General features: G+C 43.4%; 1 protein-coding gene across 1 annotated transcript in view; it reads left to right on the top strand.

The window, feature by feature from the left end:
• kif26ba (kinesin family member 26Ba) overlaps positions 1 to 14,772 on the top strand; it is a 76,615-nt gene that overhangs the window by 54,089 nt on the left and 7,754 nt on the right. The window contains exons 10-23 of the mRNA XM_046033279.1: positions 2,296 to 2,467; positions 3,159 to 3,497; positions 3,598 to 3,774; positions 4,177 to 4,315; positions 4,529 to 4,805; positions 4,923 to 5,024; positions 5,118 to 5,245; positions 5,515 to 5,694; positions 5,838 to 6,136; positions 6,653 to 7,343; positions 8,124 to 9,043; positions 9,283 to 9,524; positions 9,783 to 9,938; positions 10,047 to 10,261. Of these exons, the coding sequence (XP_045889235.1) occupies positions 2,296 to 2,467; positions 3,159 to 3,497; positions 3,598 to 3,774; positions 4,177 to 4,315; positions 4,529 to 4,805; positions 4,923 to 5,024; positions 5,118 to 5,245; positions 5,515 to 5,694; positions 5,838 to 6,136; positions 6,653 to 7,343; positions 8,124 to 9,043; positions 9,283 to 9,524; positions 9,783 to 9,938; positions 10,047 to 10,261 (4,037 nt within the window). The remainder of the gene's footprint in view (positions 1 to 2,295; positions 2,468 to 3,158; positions 3,498 to 3,597; positions 3,775 to 4,176; positions 4,316 to 4,528; positions 4,806 to 4,922; positions 5,025 to 5,117; positions 5,246 to 5,514; positions 5,695 to 5,837; positions 6,137 to 6,652; positions 7,344 to 8,123; positions 9,044 to 9,282; positions 9,525 to 9,782; positions 9,939 to 10,046; positions 10,262 to 14,772) is intronic.

The raw sequence follows: 14,772 nt of genomic DNA, 5'->3' as shown, positions 1-14,772 counted from the left end.
GCACCTCCTAAATGAAAGAAATTTGAGAAACAAGACCACAGTCGATGCTAGTGGCTCTGTGAGGTTGTACTTAAAGTATGTATATCAGTGCTTAGAGCTAAATGCTAACATCAGCATGCTAACAAGCTAGCAATGACAATGGTAAGCAGATAAGTGACTTATGAGCTGATAATGAAATTACATTGTTAACTATTTCAGTATCTAATTAGCACTAAATACAAAATACAGCTAAGGCTGACGGAAATGTCAGTAGTTTTTCAGGTATTTGGTCAGAAAGCAAAGGATTGGACAAAGTAAAGGTTGATCACTCTAAAGTTCATCCTGCGGGGTACATTAAAGTCCAAAACCTACCAACATTTGTTCCAATCCTACTGGTGCCCCTAGTGAAAAAGTCAGTGGGATTCATCCTCAGGGCTTCATGGATATTTGTACCTAATTTCATGGCAATCCATTCAACAGTTGTTGAGAAATTTTACTAAAAGACAAACATGTCAACCTCATGGTGGCACTAGAGAAACAGTCATGGGATCATCAAAGCCATTAGGTCATCTGGGGACCATTTCGACAATTACTAACAGTATTTCCTGTGATGTGACAATATTGAAAGCAAAGCCAAATCCACTTCAGTCCAGAAACTCTGCTTTGTTAATTTCATCACAGTTAAGGGCTGAGCCTGTCTCCAAGTGCTTCATTACTTTCTGGATTTTCTTATAATCGCAGCCTTGTTCCAGTAGCCAGTTGATCAGTAGAATATTGGACATTATCATGTATTTGTAGCATCCAAGTTCAGGAAGAAGCAGCAGACTGTCACAAAGTCAACATTTTGTGATGGCAAGAACACAAGCATCTCAGCGTGATGCCAGACAGATGGCAGTCTTGCAAGACCCACGTTTCAGCCACAACATGTTGATTTAAAGGCTCTTCCCACATTCACTGAACATCAACCTTTCTCTTTAGGGACTCTGTACAGCTTCTCGCCCTAATCAGACCACTCCCTTGCTGTATCTCCTTCCTGGCAGAGCCCCCTATTCAGTCAAATAGCTCCCTAAATGTTTCCATTAAAATTAACTCCTATACTGACTGGAGTCTCTGCCATACAGGACACAGTCAGTTGTTCCATACTCCAATTTCCCGTTTGACAATTGCAATTCTTAATGTTAGTAATATGAGCATACACATTCTAGCGTGCTCCAGGAAAGTCTAGATCGTCTTAATTTATTAGTTCTGTCATACACAAGTACAAATCTGATAGTGAACGACATGTTTCCCAGTGTGGCTTCTTCAGGCGTGCTGCTTAATATTAGTTTATTGTAATAATCGTGATCTATGAATTTAGGTGCTGCATTCATTATTGGCTAGTTTTAATCATAGAGCATCATATAACATATATTAGTCTTCATAGTTAAAAAAGTAATATATCTAGCACAGGCTGAGAGGTAAGATCTAATCCAACATCCCCAGCTCTTGAATTAACATGCAAATGAATACTTCATGAGTCATGAATTTACCTACATTAATCTCATGGAGAGATATAGAGAGATATACTGAGGGAGAGAGAGGAGGGTGTGTTGAGGCCTGAGGCAGCAAACAGAGAAAGAAGAAGAGGAGAGGAGCATCGAGGAAGAGGGAGGTCAAGATAGGAGTGTTTGAATGTACACATGCGTGTGTGAGACATGCCTGCAGGCTGTGTTTTTAGAAAAGGGGGACAGCAGCATGAGGTATTGGGCCACAGAGGAGCTTTACTCACTGTCAGCCTGCAGGCCTCAACACACACACACACACACACACACACACACACACACACACGCACACACACGTACATACAAAAAAGGCTATGAATGATTGCAGTAGCCCACCCAGGAGAAAGTCTTTTCTTAAACACACAGCCTACTTTTACTCTCTGCTAGTATAATCTCTCTGGGACAATATTAGAGTACATAATATCCAGAGTGCTCCTCTGTTAGCTTTAGTCTGGAATAGCAACCTTTCATGTGTTTTAGTAGCATTAATCAATAACCATAATCAACACAATAACAAATTTACCATTAAGTTTGCCTTTTGAATGTTTTAGTCTAATTTATATGAATATGGTAACCTGGTGTTTGTCATTATTAAACAAACTATTAGTATTCTCTCCTACTTGTAGAAATGTTGTGTGTTCTTAGTTATTAATAATCCTTCGTCAGACGTGTGGGAGTCTGTTGGAAAATCGACCAGTTTTGTCACATCTTTGAGTGACTGTGTGCATTTCCAACGTGTCTTTAGTCTCACGTCTCGGTGTATGTGCGTTACTAGGGACAGCAAGCTGACTATGTTGCTAAGGGAGTCGCTAGGCAACATGAACTGCCGGACCACCATGATTGCTCACATCTCTGCCTCACCCGGAGATTTCTCAGAAACGCTTTCCACCATCCAGATAGCTTCCCGCGTCCTCCGCATGAAAAAGAAGAAAACTAAAGTCACTGTGGTGAGTTTGAATCAAACCTTGATGCTTTATTAAAATTGGGAGATAGTTTCTCATTAAACTAAAACTCGAGTTCAGGATAAAGACAACTACAGTCACTAGTAAGATACCTTAAACAGATGGACACATAACTGTTTATCAGTGTCAATATTACAATAATACACCTGCTCATAATCTTGCCATTGCACTGCATAATGTTTTATTTCTGGAGTTCATGTGAAAATCCTGGCTATTTATAACTACCTACAAATTGAAATGACTGTTATTTGAATGATGATGTGTTTTGTGCTGAGTTGACATCATGCATTTTATCACCTCCCCTTCCTTTCCATGACATGTGCCACATGTGCCTCGTGTGTCACCTTTCACTTCGCATGCTCACTTACTTCAAAACTGTTCTGCTGACGAATAAGGGGCGAGTGGTGAGATACCGTATACCAAGTGGCAGTCTGTGATAGAAATAGGAATCGTTACTTTAAATGAAAGTTCTTATGTTAAATCAGATGTTATGTTGCTTGAATAAGGTGCATGCTGTCTTGATGTTCATCCTTTTCTCTTTCTTCTCTGTCTTTCCTGTCTCTCCAGTACAAACTGTCAATTAAAGGCAAAAAAAAATGTTCTTCTAAAAATGGATTATTTTCTCTCTCACCACCCTACTCTCACCTCCTCCTCGCCCATCTGTGTCCCTTCTCAGCAATACACCTCCAGCTCCTCTGGAGGAGAGAGCTCCTGCGAGGAGGGTCGCATGCGTCGTCCGACCCATCTGCGACCTTTCCATCAGCGTGGTGACACTGACTCTGACCTTCCATTGCTGCGACTGTCCAGTGACCCTGATGAATACTCGAGCAGTGAGCAGTCATGTGACACAGTGATCTATGTGGGCCCGAATGGGGCTGCGGTGTCAGATAGAGAGCTGACGGACAATGAGGGACCACCAGAATTTGTACCAATTATTCCCGCTTTGCTTCGAGGTAAAACATCAGAGCAACAGCAAACACAAAGTCAAAGTCAGGCAGCTGGAGCTCAGAACAAGGTAATTTAAATATGTCTTTAGAGTTTTGACAGCCAGGCGTAATCAGAAGAATATTTGTTGTAAAGTAACACTTACTTGTCTGTGATTTCTGCTCCAACAGGTGCAGTCTCAGCCGCAGGACCAGCCCTGTGGCCCCTCTCAGCCGCTGCCTCAGCCTGCTCAGTCACTTCTTGGGCAGCCGTTGGCCCCGGTCCCAGAGGAAGGAGCTGAGTGCCTGAAGTGCAACACCTTTGCAGAACTGCAGGAGAGACTGGACTGCATAGATGGCAGCGAGGAGGTACTAAGAGATTTCTGTCTTTTTGTTGTTTTTATTATAAAAAGAAAAGTAAAACTTGTCTGTTAGTTTGATGGGATCTGTATTTGATGGTATATTGAAAGTTTGACAGGTTGTTTGACAATTGGAACACTTTATTCAAATGGAAAAAACAACTTTTTTCCATTTGAATGTAACTGTAACTGCTATTTTGCTTGCACTTTGCTTGTCACTGCTTGAGCTGTGGTGGCAATACCTTATTATTGTTGTTAGTAGCTCAAGTGATCTTGTTCATTTTCATCCACCAGTGCTGAAGGCAACATAAGTGCAGAGCAATTCCTTTGTCAAAAATCAAATCAAACTATCTCAGGTATTCTCACATGAAGTTTTCTTCTTTTTCATCCATGCCTCTGTCCCTTTGTTCAGGTGACAAAGTTCCCCTTTGAAGAGGTTGCAGTGAGCAGACAAGGAGCCAAACAAGAATTATGTCCATCTTCAGGCGCCCCAACCTCAGCTCCTTCTGCTCCTGGTTCCGCTGCTGTGTTGGATACAGACACCAAAACAGGTTAATTTGTTTTTTACATATACTGTAGATACACTGTAGATGCATGTTGTATTCCAGTGTCTTTTACTTTTGGGACCCTGATAATTTTGGGGCTTTGAAGTCTTCCGTAGCTCAGTGTGCCAACTGTAATTCTCTAATTCAGCATCAAGTCAAGTCCGATTTTACTGTTCCTGTAATCTTTGGTCTGGGATTTATTTGGTCCAATATGTCCAGGCTCTGCGTGTGCTGTAGGAGGTGCAGTGCAGTCCTCCTTCTCCTCAGCAGCAGCAGCAGCAGCAGCAGCAGCAGCATCCAGGAGGAGGACCAATGACCAGCAGCTACAGGAGATCAAGGAGGTGGTGGAAGAGGCGGAGCTGGCCCAGACAATGATCCACAGTCTGGCTCAGAGTTCTGGTTCCCCCATAGTTACTAGTACCAGAAGTGTTACAGGAAGTAGCAGCATCACCTCTAACCCCCTGCATAGGGCCAAGAGCTCCCACATGCATGACAGGTGAGGACAGGTGTAACCAAAAAAAATAAAAAATACTGTGAATTTTATTAAGGAGTGTCATTGGAATGTGTTTGACTTTCATTGACGAGATGTCTCACTTATTGTCTCTCTGAACAGCCACGAGAGTCTGAACGTGGGCAGTAACGCTGAGGGGAAGGCACGCCCACTTGGATCACCACGCCTCGGCATTGCCAGCCTGACAAAAACCTCAGACTACAGGTAAAGTACATGCATGCATACATATCTGTGCAATAATAACAACTGCAGATTTAACTTAACGCCATAATGTTTGATCCTCGTATTCTTCCTCAGGCCACCATCCTCCCCATCCCAGCGGTGTAAAGTGTACACTCAGAAGGGCGTGATGCCGGCAACGCCCCCTTTGTCCTCTCACACTCTGGCTCAAGATGGCCAGGCCATAGATGCTTTGACCTCAGACAGTAGGCACCTTTCTACCTGTTTATGCTTTAGAATTGTGCTTATACGGAAACTTTGAAAAACATGTTTCATCTTTATGATTGATTTAAACTTTTCAAAATTTAACATTCAATGATTTCTACTTGTTTTTTTTTTTTGTTGTTAACAGTCAACAGAGCCCATGTTACTGTCTTACTGTAAGGCATGTAATATAGTCACATTGGTGATTTACATGTATTCTGTTGGAAACAACATAAATTACGATGCCAAATGTTTTTTTCTGGTTCTGTAGACAGTTTGGCTGCAGACAGTGGCCGATCCTCCACAGAGTCTGTGCTGTCCAGGACTTCTCCAGTGGGCATGAGCCCACAAGTCAGAGAGCCAACTCCGTCTCTGTCTGCCAGCCTGGGCTCAGCTGAGACACTCTGTGATGATGACGTCCCGCCGATACCCATGGACACTCACAGGGATGGTGAGTGGCACTGAAAGACAGCTATTTTTACACAGGGAAAGGGGAGTGAGATGCAAAAACCCTTACAATTATGACGACAAATACTTACCACACTAAGCAAGAACAAAATTAACAAATGTGGTAACTTGTTTCTCTCTACTCAGGACCGGCAGTATCTGGAGGAACATTTGGACCTCTCTCTCTTGGGGAGGATGAAATCGTGTACACTATAACTTCTGGAGGTGATGAGGACCTTCATGTAGCTCTCATGGAGACTCAGGCCCTAACCTGTCGTCCAACGAGCATCATCAGCTTCACCGGCAACTGTTGCTCTGTCACTGCCCTCACCTCGGCCTCTCAAGCTGTCAGCACCTCCAGCGGTACTGCTGAGGATGGAGCTGTGGAGGATTATTTCATGCCTGCAGGTCCTGCAACGACCTCAGGGGTTGTTGCCATGGCAGAGGTTAGTGTGACTGACTTGCTTTGCATTTACAGTGACACAGTAAGATAACTGGCAAGCAGATATGTGTGTTTAACTAAAGCAAATAGCTGATTTGAAATGATTTGAACCATAAAAAACAAATACAGAACAATAGCCACCATGGCAAAGTTCATAGACTAGGGCTGTTGGCCAAACATGGCTGCCGCTGAACACTGACATCTTTCTTATTACGGGAGTATATCTATTAAATGTATAGCTTTTTTAAATTCAAAATGTATTAATTAATTCATATAAAAATTCAGACATGAAGCAGATTAATTTTTTTACAAAATGCTTGTTGCGTTGATGAATCATAAATTATTTATTATATTCAATGATACTTCATGTGACAAAATTATTTTTAGCTGAAGAATTTAAATAAAGTTTAATGAAGATGGCAGCTTATCTGTACTACTAGTCCATAGCCTAAATCTTATACTAAGTAGATGATTTGTTGTCTGGATATCAAGATGCCGATTGAATTGTGTCCTGTTGTAGGTTGCCATGGCCAAGCTGCGGCTAGAAGGTGAAGCCTTAGCCACAGTGATGTCTAACTGTGGGTCACCCATCTCCTCCTGGATGAGCGATCTGAGTGTGGGCAGTGAAGCTGACCAGTCTCTCCACAGCTTCAGTCAGTCCCAGAGCCAGCACGGAGAGGCCCTGGCTGAACCTGAACCCAACCAGAGCCTTTCTTTTGGAGTGGAGGGGATGGGTGGTTATGAAAGCTGTGGCAGCCTGAGAAGAGGGAGTCTGGAAGGAGAGGTGGTGCTGTCAGAAAACGGGAGTGATAAGGGAACTCCAACCAAAGACAGGCTGAGGAAACTGCCTCCGTCCATGGCTAAAACAAACATCCAGATTCTGGCAGGAGCTGGTAACTTCTCTCCCTTCAAGACCACCATCAGTGTGCACCCATGTGTGGCTGTCAAACCCATGGTTTTACAGGAACCAAGCATGCTCTATTCACCTACAAAGACTAGCTTAATGAAAGACCCAGGCAAATTGAATGCACAACTTTTAGCTTCGATTTCCAGTGAGATGAGCTTTGAAGACCCCTGGTTGAAGCGTGGCATGGAGGAGGGGAGGTCCAGGGAGCTTGTGTGTGAAGTGAAGCCGGGGAAGAGAGAGGCAGAGCATTCAAAGAACCAGACTGTAGCTGGGACCGGAGACTACCGGAGCTTCTGCAGGGATGGTAAGCAGGGCCAGACTGGGATAATAAGTCAGGCCGGGAATGTAACGACAATCTCTTCATGTTCACAATAGACCACGTATAGTGTAACTGCTTTGTAGAAATATTTTTACTGTTTATGCTAGTAACATATCTTTAAGAGTCTTCAGTTTGAGTAGTTAATAAAATAGTTAACAGATTATTTCCATTTTTACACATCTCATTCTTTTCTAAATACTGTATTGATGCCACTTGTTTTGTTTGGTTTTTTTAAAAAAAAGAATCAACCCGGGAAGGTTGCAATATTATAAAGTGCTGAGGGCTGCTGCAAACATGTTTTTTTTTCTCTCGTGAACATAGCTGTAATTTTGCAGCATTTAGCTACACTTTCCTCCACTGCTTTTGTAGTTTGACTACGTTCCCTCTCAGTTCCACCTTTTCTGTCTATTTTTTCTGAACACTGCTCAGTCATGCGCACTCAACTCACAGACTGAATGTTGTGTTAACGTGCGTGTGACCATTTGCGTGTGGTTACAGGCAGAGATATCATTAGGTTAAAAGCAGGCAGGGGGGGCTGACAGTCTTTGGCGACTGTAGCTGCCCTGTGTTGTTTTTGTTTTGATTTACCCTCATTTATCTCATTTAGCATTTTTAACACAGGCCTGACACATTGGTTGCTCCTGATGGCTGGCTTGGGTCTCATTGTATCAAATAGGGAAATGTTGTTTCAAAATATATATAAAATATTTGCTGGATTTTTGCTGGATTATTATATTATAAAATTCTAATTTGCTTTTCTTGTAGGTGGGGATAACGGCAGCTCTAGTTCAGGTGGTGAGGTTGTGTCGTCTCCAGATTCCGTTAAGAGAGTGGTGGATGGCTGTGAGATGGTTTCTGTTGTTGCCCAGGGAGAATGCCTGGCGAGTAGCTACAGCCCAGATATCCACCGTACTGCCAGTCTTCCCCGCGGCTGGCACCGTCTCAACCGCCACGACGGCTTAGACAGTGGAATCGAGTACCGTAATCTTGGAGTCACCGCTTCAACTCCCTGCAGTCCCCGTGCCACACTTGACCGCCGGGGATCAACTGGAAAACAGGGCTTTTTCTCCCACAAGAAGGGAGGAATCCCACCTCTGCCACCGGTAAGGAAGTCCAGCCTCGACCAGCGGAACAGAGCAGCCAGCCCTCTTCACCAACCCAGCCACGGAGTTTCGTTACTGGGCAGCTCAGCAGATGATGCAGGTGTTATCAGACAACGAGGCTCCAGCATAGACAGCAGTAAACTTTTCAGTGCCAAGTTGGAACAGCTTGCAAATAGAACCAACTCTCTGGGTCGGGTCCACAGCTCCCACAGTGGGTCCCACCACTACGACTGTTTCTCTCTGGAGAGGGGGGAGAGCCTCAGAGGAGGAGGAGGATGTGTAAGAGGGGACAGCACCATGCCTCGTGCTGGGCGCAGCCTCACCCGTGCTGGATCAGTATCTTCTCCTACTGGAAACAGTAGCAGCCCCAGTTTCAGTGCCAGCCCCGGTCCAAGCAGCACTCCTCAGTCACCAGCCAAAACCAGCAGCCAGTCAAAGATCTCAGCAGTCAGTAAGTTGCTGATGACCAGCAGTCCCAAGGCCAGGAGTCTGTCTGCCTCCAGCACCAAGACTCTGAGCTTCTCCACCAAGTCTTTAAGCCAAGCTGCCAGCCGCAGCTCTAGCCTTCCTCCTAATGGAAAGGTAGGACGGAATATTTCTTCACCGTAAATAAACACACTTATAACACCTGCACTACATAACTCTGCTCATCACACAAAACTAGACGAACCTCTTAGTGTGCGGCCTTTCCTCTATGTGCACTTCTTTTACACAAAAAGAAACAGAGAACACTTTCATAATTTACTCAATGCAAGTAATTCAAGCCGTCATGGCATCCATTTGACCTTCCATCCACCTAAGTCAATTATCTGTTTCCTCAGCCCCAGAGCTCAGTCCAGGTCCCTCAGCAGCAGCAGGGACCTTCCCCTGGATCCTGGTCTACCCAGTCTTTGAGCCGCAGTCGAGGGGGAAGTCTGGCTGCCAAGCTTCCTCTCCGGGCAGTCAACGGTCGAATCTCAGAGCTCCTCCAGGGCAGTGCAGGCTCCCGTTCCAGGAATCATGCCCAGGGAGGAGGTACCGATCCATCTCCATCAGGAGAGGAAAGAGTAGTTGGAGTGGCAAGGTTAGTCAGTTTTACTTTGTTTTATTTTTAATTTCAAGCTTTTAGTAGGACATCCTACACAAAGAAAATTATTATGGTCTGAGGTGCTGCCGGCAGTATCCTCCTAGTTCTACTTCCATCGCGGACTTTTCCTGCATGTAGTTCCCTCTGCTGTCATCTGTCAAATATTAACTAAAAAAGGCAAACATGGCATTAAGACCAATTCAGAAAAGAATCTGTTTATATTTTAAACTTTTTTTCCTGTTTTTCTGTTCTCAGTGGAGGGGGAGCTGGAGCAGGAGGGGGTGGTGGTGGTGGAAGTAGCCTGGGAGAGGAGAAGGCAGCAGTGGTCCAAACGCTGCCCTCTCCCTACAGCAAGATTACAGCTCCCAGAAAACCACACCGCTGCAGCAGCGGTCATGCTAGTGACAACAGGTATACGCTTAAGTTCATTGAGAAATGTCAAATTTAATATTTTCACACAATACCTTTGGTGCTACTAGACTTTTACCTTTAACTGTGATCTCATTTTGCCTCCAACAGCAGTGTACTGAGTGGCGAGCTCCCCCCGGCCATGGGAAAGACAGCCTTGTTTTACCACAGCGGAGGCAGCAGTGGCTATGAGAGCATGCTGAGAGACAGCAGCGAGAACACAGGAAGTACCTCCTCTGCTCAGGACTCCCTCAGTGAGCACAGCTCAGCCACCACCTCCTCCAGACGGAGCTCCAAGAGCAGCAAGAAGAGCAGGAGCAACACAGGTCACAATATAAACCTAAACCTTTCTAAATATTGATTTAATGACATTTTGACTTAATTGGATCATGGAGGGAAACAAGAAAGACAAGGGGAATCAGCTTACTGTTGTTTATAGGAGGTAAATTAATTCTGTTCAGTGGAGATGCAGCACCCCTTAATCTATATACACTGACCAAAATTATAAATGCAACACTTTTGTTTTTGCTCCATTCATCATGAGCTGAACTCAAAGATCTAAGACTCTCTATGTACACAAAAGCCTATTTCTCTCAAATATTGTTCTCAAATCTGTTGAAATCTGTGTTAGTGAGTACTTCTCCTTTGCTGAGATAATCCATCCACCTCATGGTGTGGCATATCAAGATCCTGATCAGACAGCATGAGTATTGCGCAGGTGTGCCTCAGGCTGGCCGCAATAAAAGGCCACTTGAAAATGTGCAGTTCCATCACACAGCACAATGCCACAGATGTCATACATTTTGAGGGAGTGTGCAATTGTCATGCTGACTGCAGGAATGTCCATCAGAGTCTGCAGCTAGCCTCATTAACAAGGCCTGGGTCCCTCACTGACACACCCCACTTTCAAATAATACAAATGTCTCTGCACATGTAAATATAATTTAATTTCATATCATGCACAAACCTGGCACACTGCACATATTTGTTGTTAATTGTTAATCTTTGTTGTTGTGTATTTTTATATTGTCAATTTGCACAACACAAATCCAGAATAATGCACACGTAAATATCTGCAACATTGTTCTTTCTCTGCAAATAGTTGTATTATAACTTGTATTGTCTATTCCATATTTATATATTTCTACATTTATTTATGTCAACTGTATGTTTGTCTACGTGTAGCACATTATCACCAAAGCAAATTCCTTGTATGTGTAAAACACTACTTGGCAATAAAGCTCCTTCTGATTCTGAATCTAACAACCGCAGACCACGTGTAACAACACTAGACTACTACCTCCACATCCAGCATCTTCACCTCCAAGATCATCTGAGACTAGCCACCCGGACAGCTGCTGCAACAATCGGTTTGCATAACCAAAGAATTTCTGCACAAATTGTCACGAACCTGTGAGGTGGATGGATTATCTCGGCAAAGAAGAAGTGCTCATTAACACAGATTTGTGAACAATATTTGAGAGAAATAGGCCTTTTGTGTACGTAGAGAAAGTCTTAGATCTTTGAGTTCAGCTCATGATGAATGGGGGCAAAAACAAAAGTGGTTTATTTATAATTTTGTTTAGTGTATATATGAGAACATTGTGAGTGTGATCCAAAGAAGGTTAAAGTCAAGGGCACCTGGACTTGGTTGCAGATACTAGAAGACGTTTCGTCCCTCATCCAAAGGACTTCTTCAGTTCTGACTGACTGGTAGGGAAACTCGGCTATTTAACCTCAGTGAGGGTTCGTTAGTGTTCCAGGCTGTTGTAATGACAGTCGTTATGGTCGTTAGGACTACCCGTGACCCAAGACTGAACTACCATCGTTGGCATCCTCACCTGAGGCCAATAGGTTACGTTTGTTGAGTTTCCTGTGAAGTGATGAAAGGACAGCATTGTAAGTGGGGGATAAGTGGTGGCGTAGACCCCCTCCCCTGTTCAATGACTGCTTCTCAACCCGGGTGTAGGTGGCTTCCTTCACACCTCTTTCAAACCATCCATCTTCTCTGTCTAAAATGTGCACCTGGTGGTCCTCAAACGAGTGTCCTCTGTCCTTCAGATGTAAGTAGACTGCAGAGTCTTGATCTGAGGAGTTGGCCCTTCTGTGTTGAGCCACGCGTTTGTGTAGTGGTTGTTTAGTCTCCCCAATTTACAGGTCTGTGCATTCTCACTGCACTGTTGTTATGTTTGACCTTCTTTTCTTCATCCCCTGTAGTTTTGTTCTTCCTGGATCTTGTGGATGTTTTCACAAAGGTCCATTTAGGGTATCTACAGGCTGTAAGTGCCCCCTTCAGGTGGTTCTGTTCCTTCTCTCTGGCTTGGGCGCTTGTTGGTATGTTTTCCGCTCTGTGGTGCAGTGTTCTCATGACCCCTAGCTTGTGCTCCAGTGGGTGGTGGGAATCGAAGAGTAGATATTGGTCTGTGTGTGTGGGTTTTGTGTAAACACCAATCTGCAGGCTCCTGTCCTCTTCAATGTGTACAGCGCAGTCCAAGAAAGCCAAACTGTTGTTTGAACATCTTCTCGTGTGAACTTGATGTTACTGTCCACAGAGTTGATGTGTTCTGTGAAGGCTTGCACTTCCTGGCTTTTAATTTTGACCCAGGTGTCGTCCACATATCTGTACCAGTGGCTCGGTGCTATTCCTCTGAAGGAGTTGAGGGCTTTATTCTCCACTTCTTCCATGTAGATGTTCGCCACAATCTGGGATACCGGTGAACCCATGGCACAGCCATGCTTCTGTCTGGAGAATCCACCGTTGTATTAGAAATAGGTGTTGTTTAGGCAGAGGTCAAGTAATTTGCAGATCTGGTCAGGGCTGAGGCTGGTTCTGTTGTCCACTGCTTCTATGTTGGGGATGCAAGTTTAATCTAACTTAAACTTATATGAGAGTCATGAAAGTACAAACAGCCTGTGGCAACAAGAGCTCAAACTCAACAATTCAAATTCTTAATTAGTGAATGCCAAATGCAAATATTTTTTATCAGATTATCCTGTTCTCAATAGTTATTCTTTTTTTTGCCGACTTGCATGCTTAATTTTTGCTAAAAGCACCTAGGCTACATGATTCTTGTATTATAAAATCTATAGAGATGAACACTGAACTTACTGATGAAAGTAAGATAGAACTGATTGAATGAAAGACATCTATGGAAAAGAACCACGAGAAAGCAATGAACAGGTAAGGGAAAAGTGAAGAAAGCTGTGGTTGCAGAAGGAGGCAGGTAGGAAAGGTGACCCTGATCATCCATCTGTGAAATGGTAAAGGGAATCTGCTGGTGTGGGCTGTAATGAATATATATTCACCAGAATGTCACACAGAGAGGCTGCTAATGTGCCCATCAAATTACACTCTGCTGTTTAACCGTGAGGATTGATATGTGCATAAAATCAGATTGGACGGAGGCAGCGCTTTAAATTGGAGTAGACCGTTCCATCCATGTTTGGGGCATTTTCCTTTAACTTGATTCCGTGCTTCAAAGAGAGCATTCGCTGATAAACTGTCCCAAGAAGAGATAAAGACACTGTGTTTGTTGCATGTGTTCAAGATGGATACAACACACAATACAATTCAGTCCCAAGGCAGACAGAGTATAAATAGTAAGAGGAAGAAAGGGCAGCTGTGCTGCAGACTGAAGCGACCGAAATGTTAATCACATCTCCAGCTAAGTCTCTCTTTGTGCTTGATTTCCATTAGATTGGATTCACACGCTTTCCCTCAATTTTTCCTCCATGTCTCTACCTCTCCTCATCTTTTTTCATCTAGTCCTCTCACAATTTTTCAACCTCATTCGTCCAGCTCTCTCCCCTCGCATCTTCTCCTTCCTGCAGACCCTCATTCTTTCTCTGTCCTCTGCTTCTTACCACGTAATGAAATACAAATTTCTCTGCTTGACCTTTCATTGTCACAATGAGACCAAAAGACAGCTGCAACCTTATTAAAATCACCACTTTCTCTCTCTCCTCGCCCTCACGCACCTCATCTTCCTGGTGAATCTGATAACTCTCACTCCTGTCGACATGGCTGGCAATTTCTATGCAAAGCGTGTGTTCACGTATGAGTGTGTGCGTTCATTCTAGCGTGGTGGGCAGATTAGCGAGTGTCCTGCTACTCTTATCTATGAGCTTCATGAACAGAGACTAAACTTTTTATCTCGCTTCAAACTCCCATTCCATTTCTGCTTTTTCAATCACTCAGAACTTTTTTGTCCTTTACTTTCAGCATCCATTTTCCTCTCTCACCTTTCCCACCAATGATGTCTTTCCTCAGCTTACAAAATTCGATATCTTTCAATAGCTTTCAAACTTCCATATCTATGTCCTATCTCACTTGTTCTGATGCAAAGTTCATGGTAAAGAGTGAACATGTTGTACTGGATCTGCTGTATGGCTGTGGATTCATACATATACATACGTATATTTATATATATATATATATATATATATATATATATACACACACACACACACACACACACACACACACATATATACATATACACATAGATATATACACATATACATATACACACACACATATATATATATATATATATACACACACACACACATATATGTCTTACACTTTATTCTTCCTGAATGTTCCTATGTAACTGAATGGTGTGAAAACACTACTACGTGAACCCACCAATATGTGTTTATTACATCACATTAAAGGTATAGTTTGACATTTAGTATAAATAATAGTTTGGCTTACTCACTTTCTTTCCAAGAGTTAGATGAAAGGATCAATACCACTCTAAAATCTGTCCGTTCAATATAAGGCTACAGCCAGCTGTTAGCTTAGCTAAGCATAAAGACTGGACACGGGGGAAAC

The sequence above is a fragment of the Micropterus dolomieu genome, linkage group LG20 (genome assembly GCF_021292245.1).
Source record: "Micropterus dolomieu isolate WLL.071019.BEF.003 ecotype Adirondacks linkage group LG20, ASM2129224v1, whole genome shotgun sequence".
Lineage (NCBI taxonomy): Eukaryota > Metazoa > Chordata > Actinopteri > Centrarchiformes > Centrarchidae > Micropterus > Micropterus dolomieu.
The sequence above is the reverse complement of the archived record's forward strand: the minus strand, read 5'-3'. Positions and strand labels throughout refer to the sequence as shown.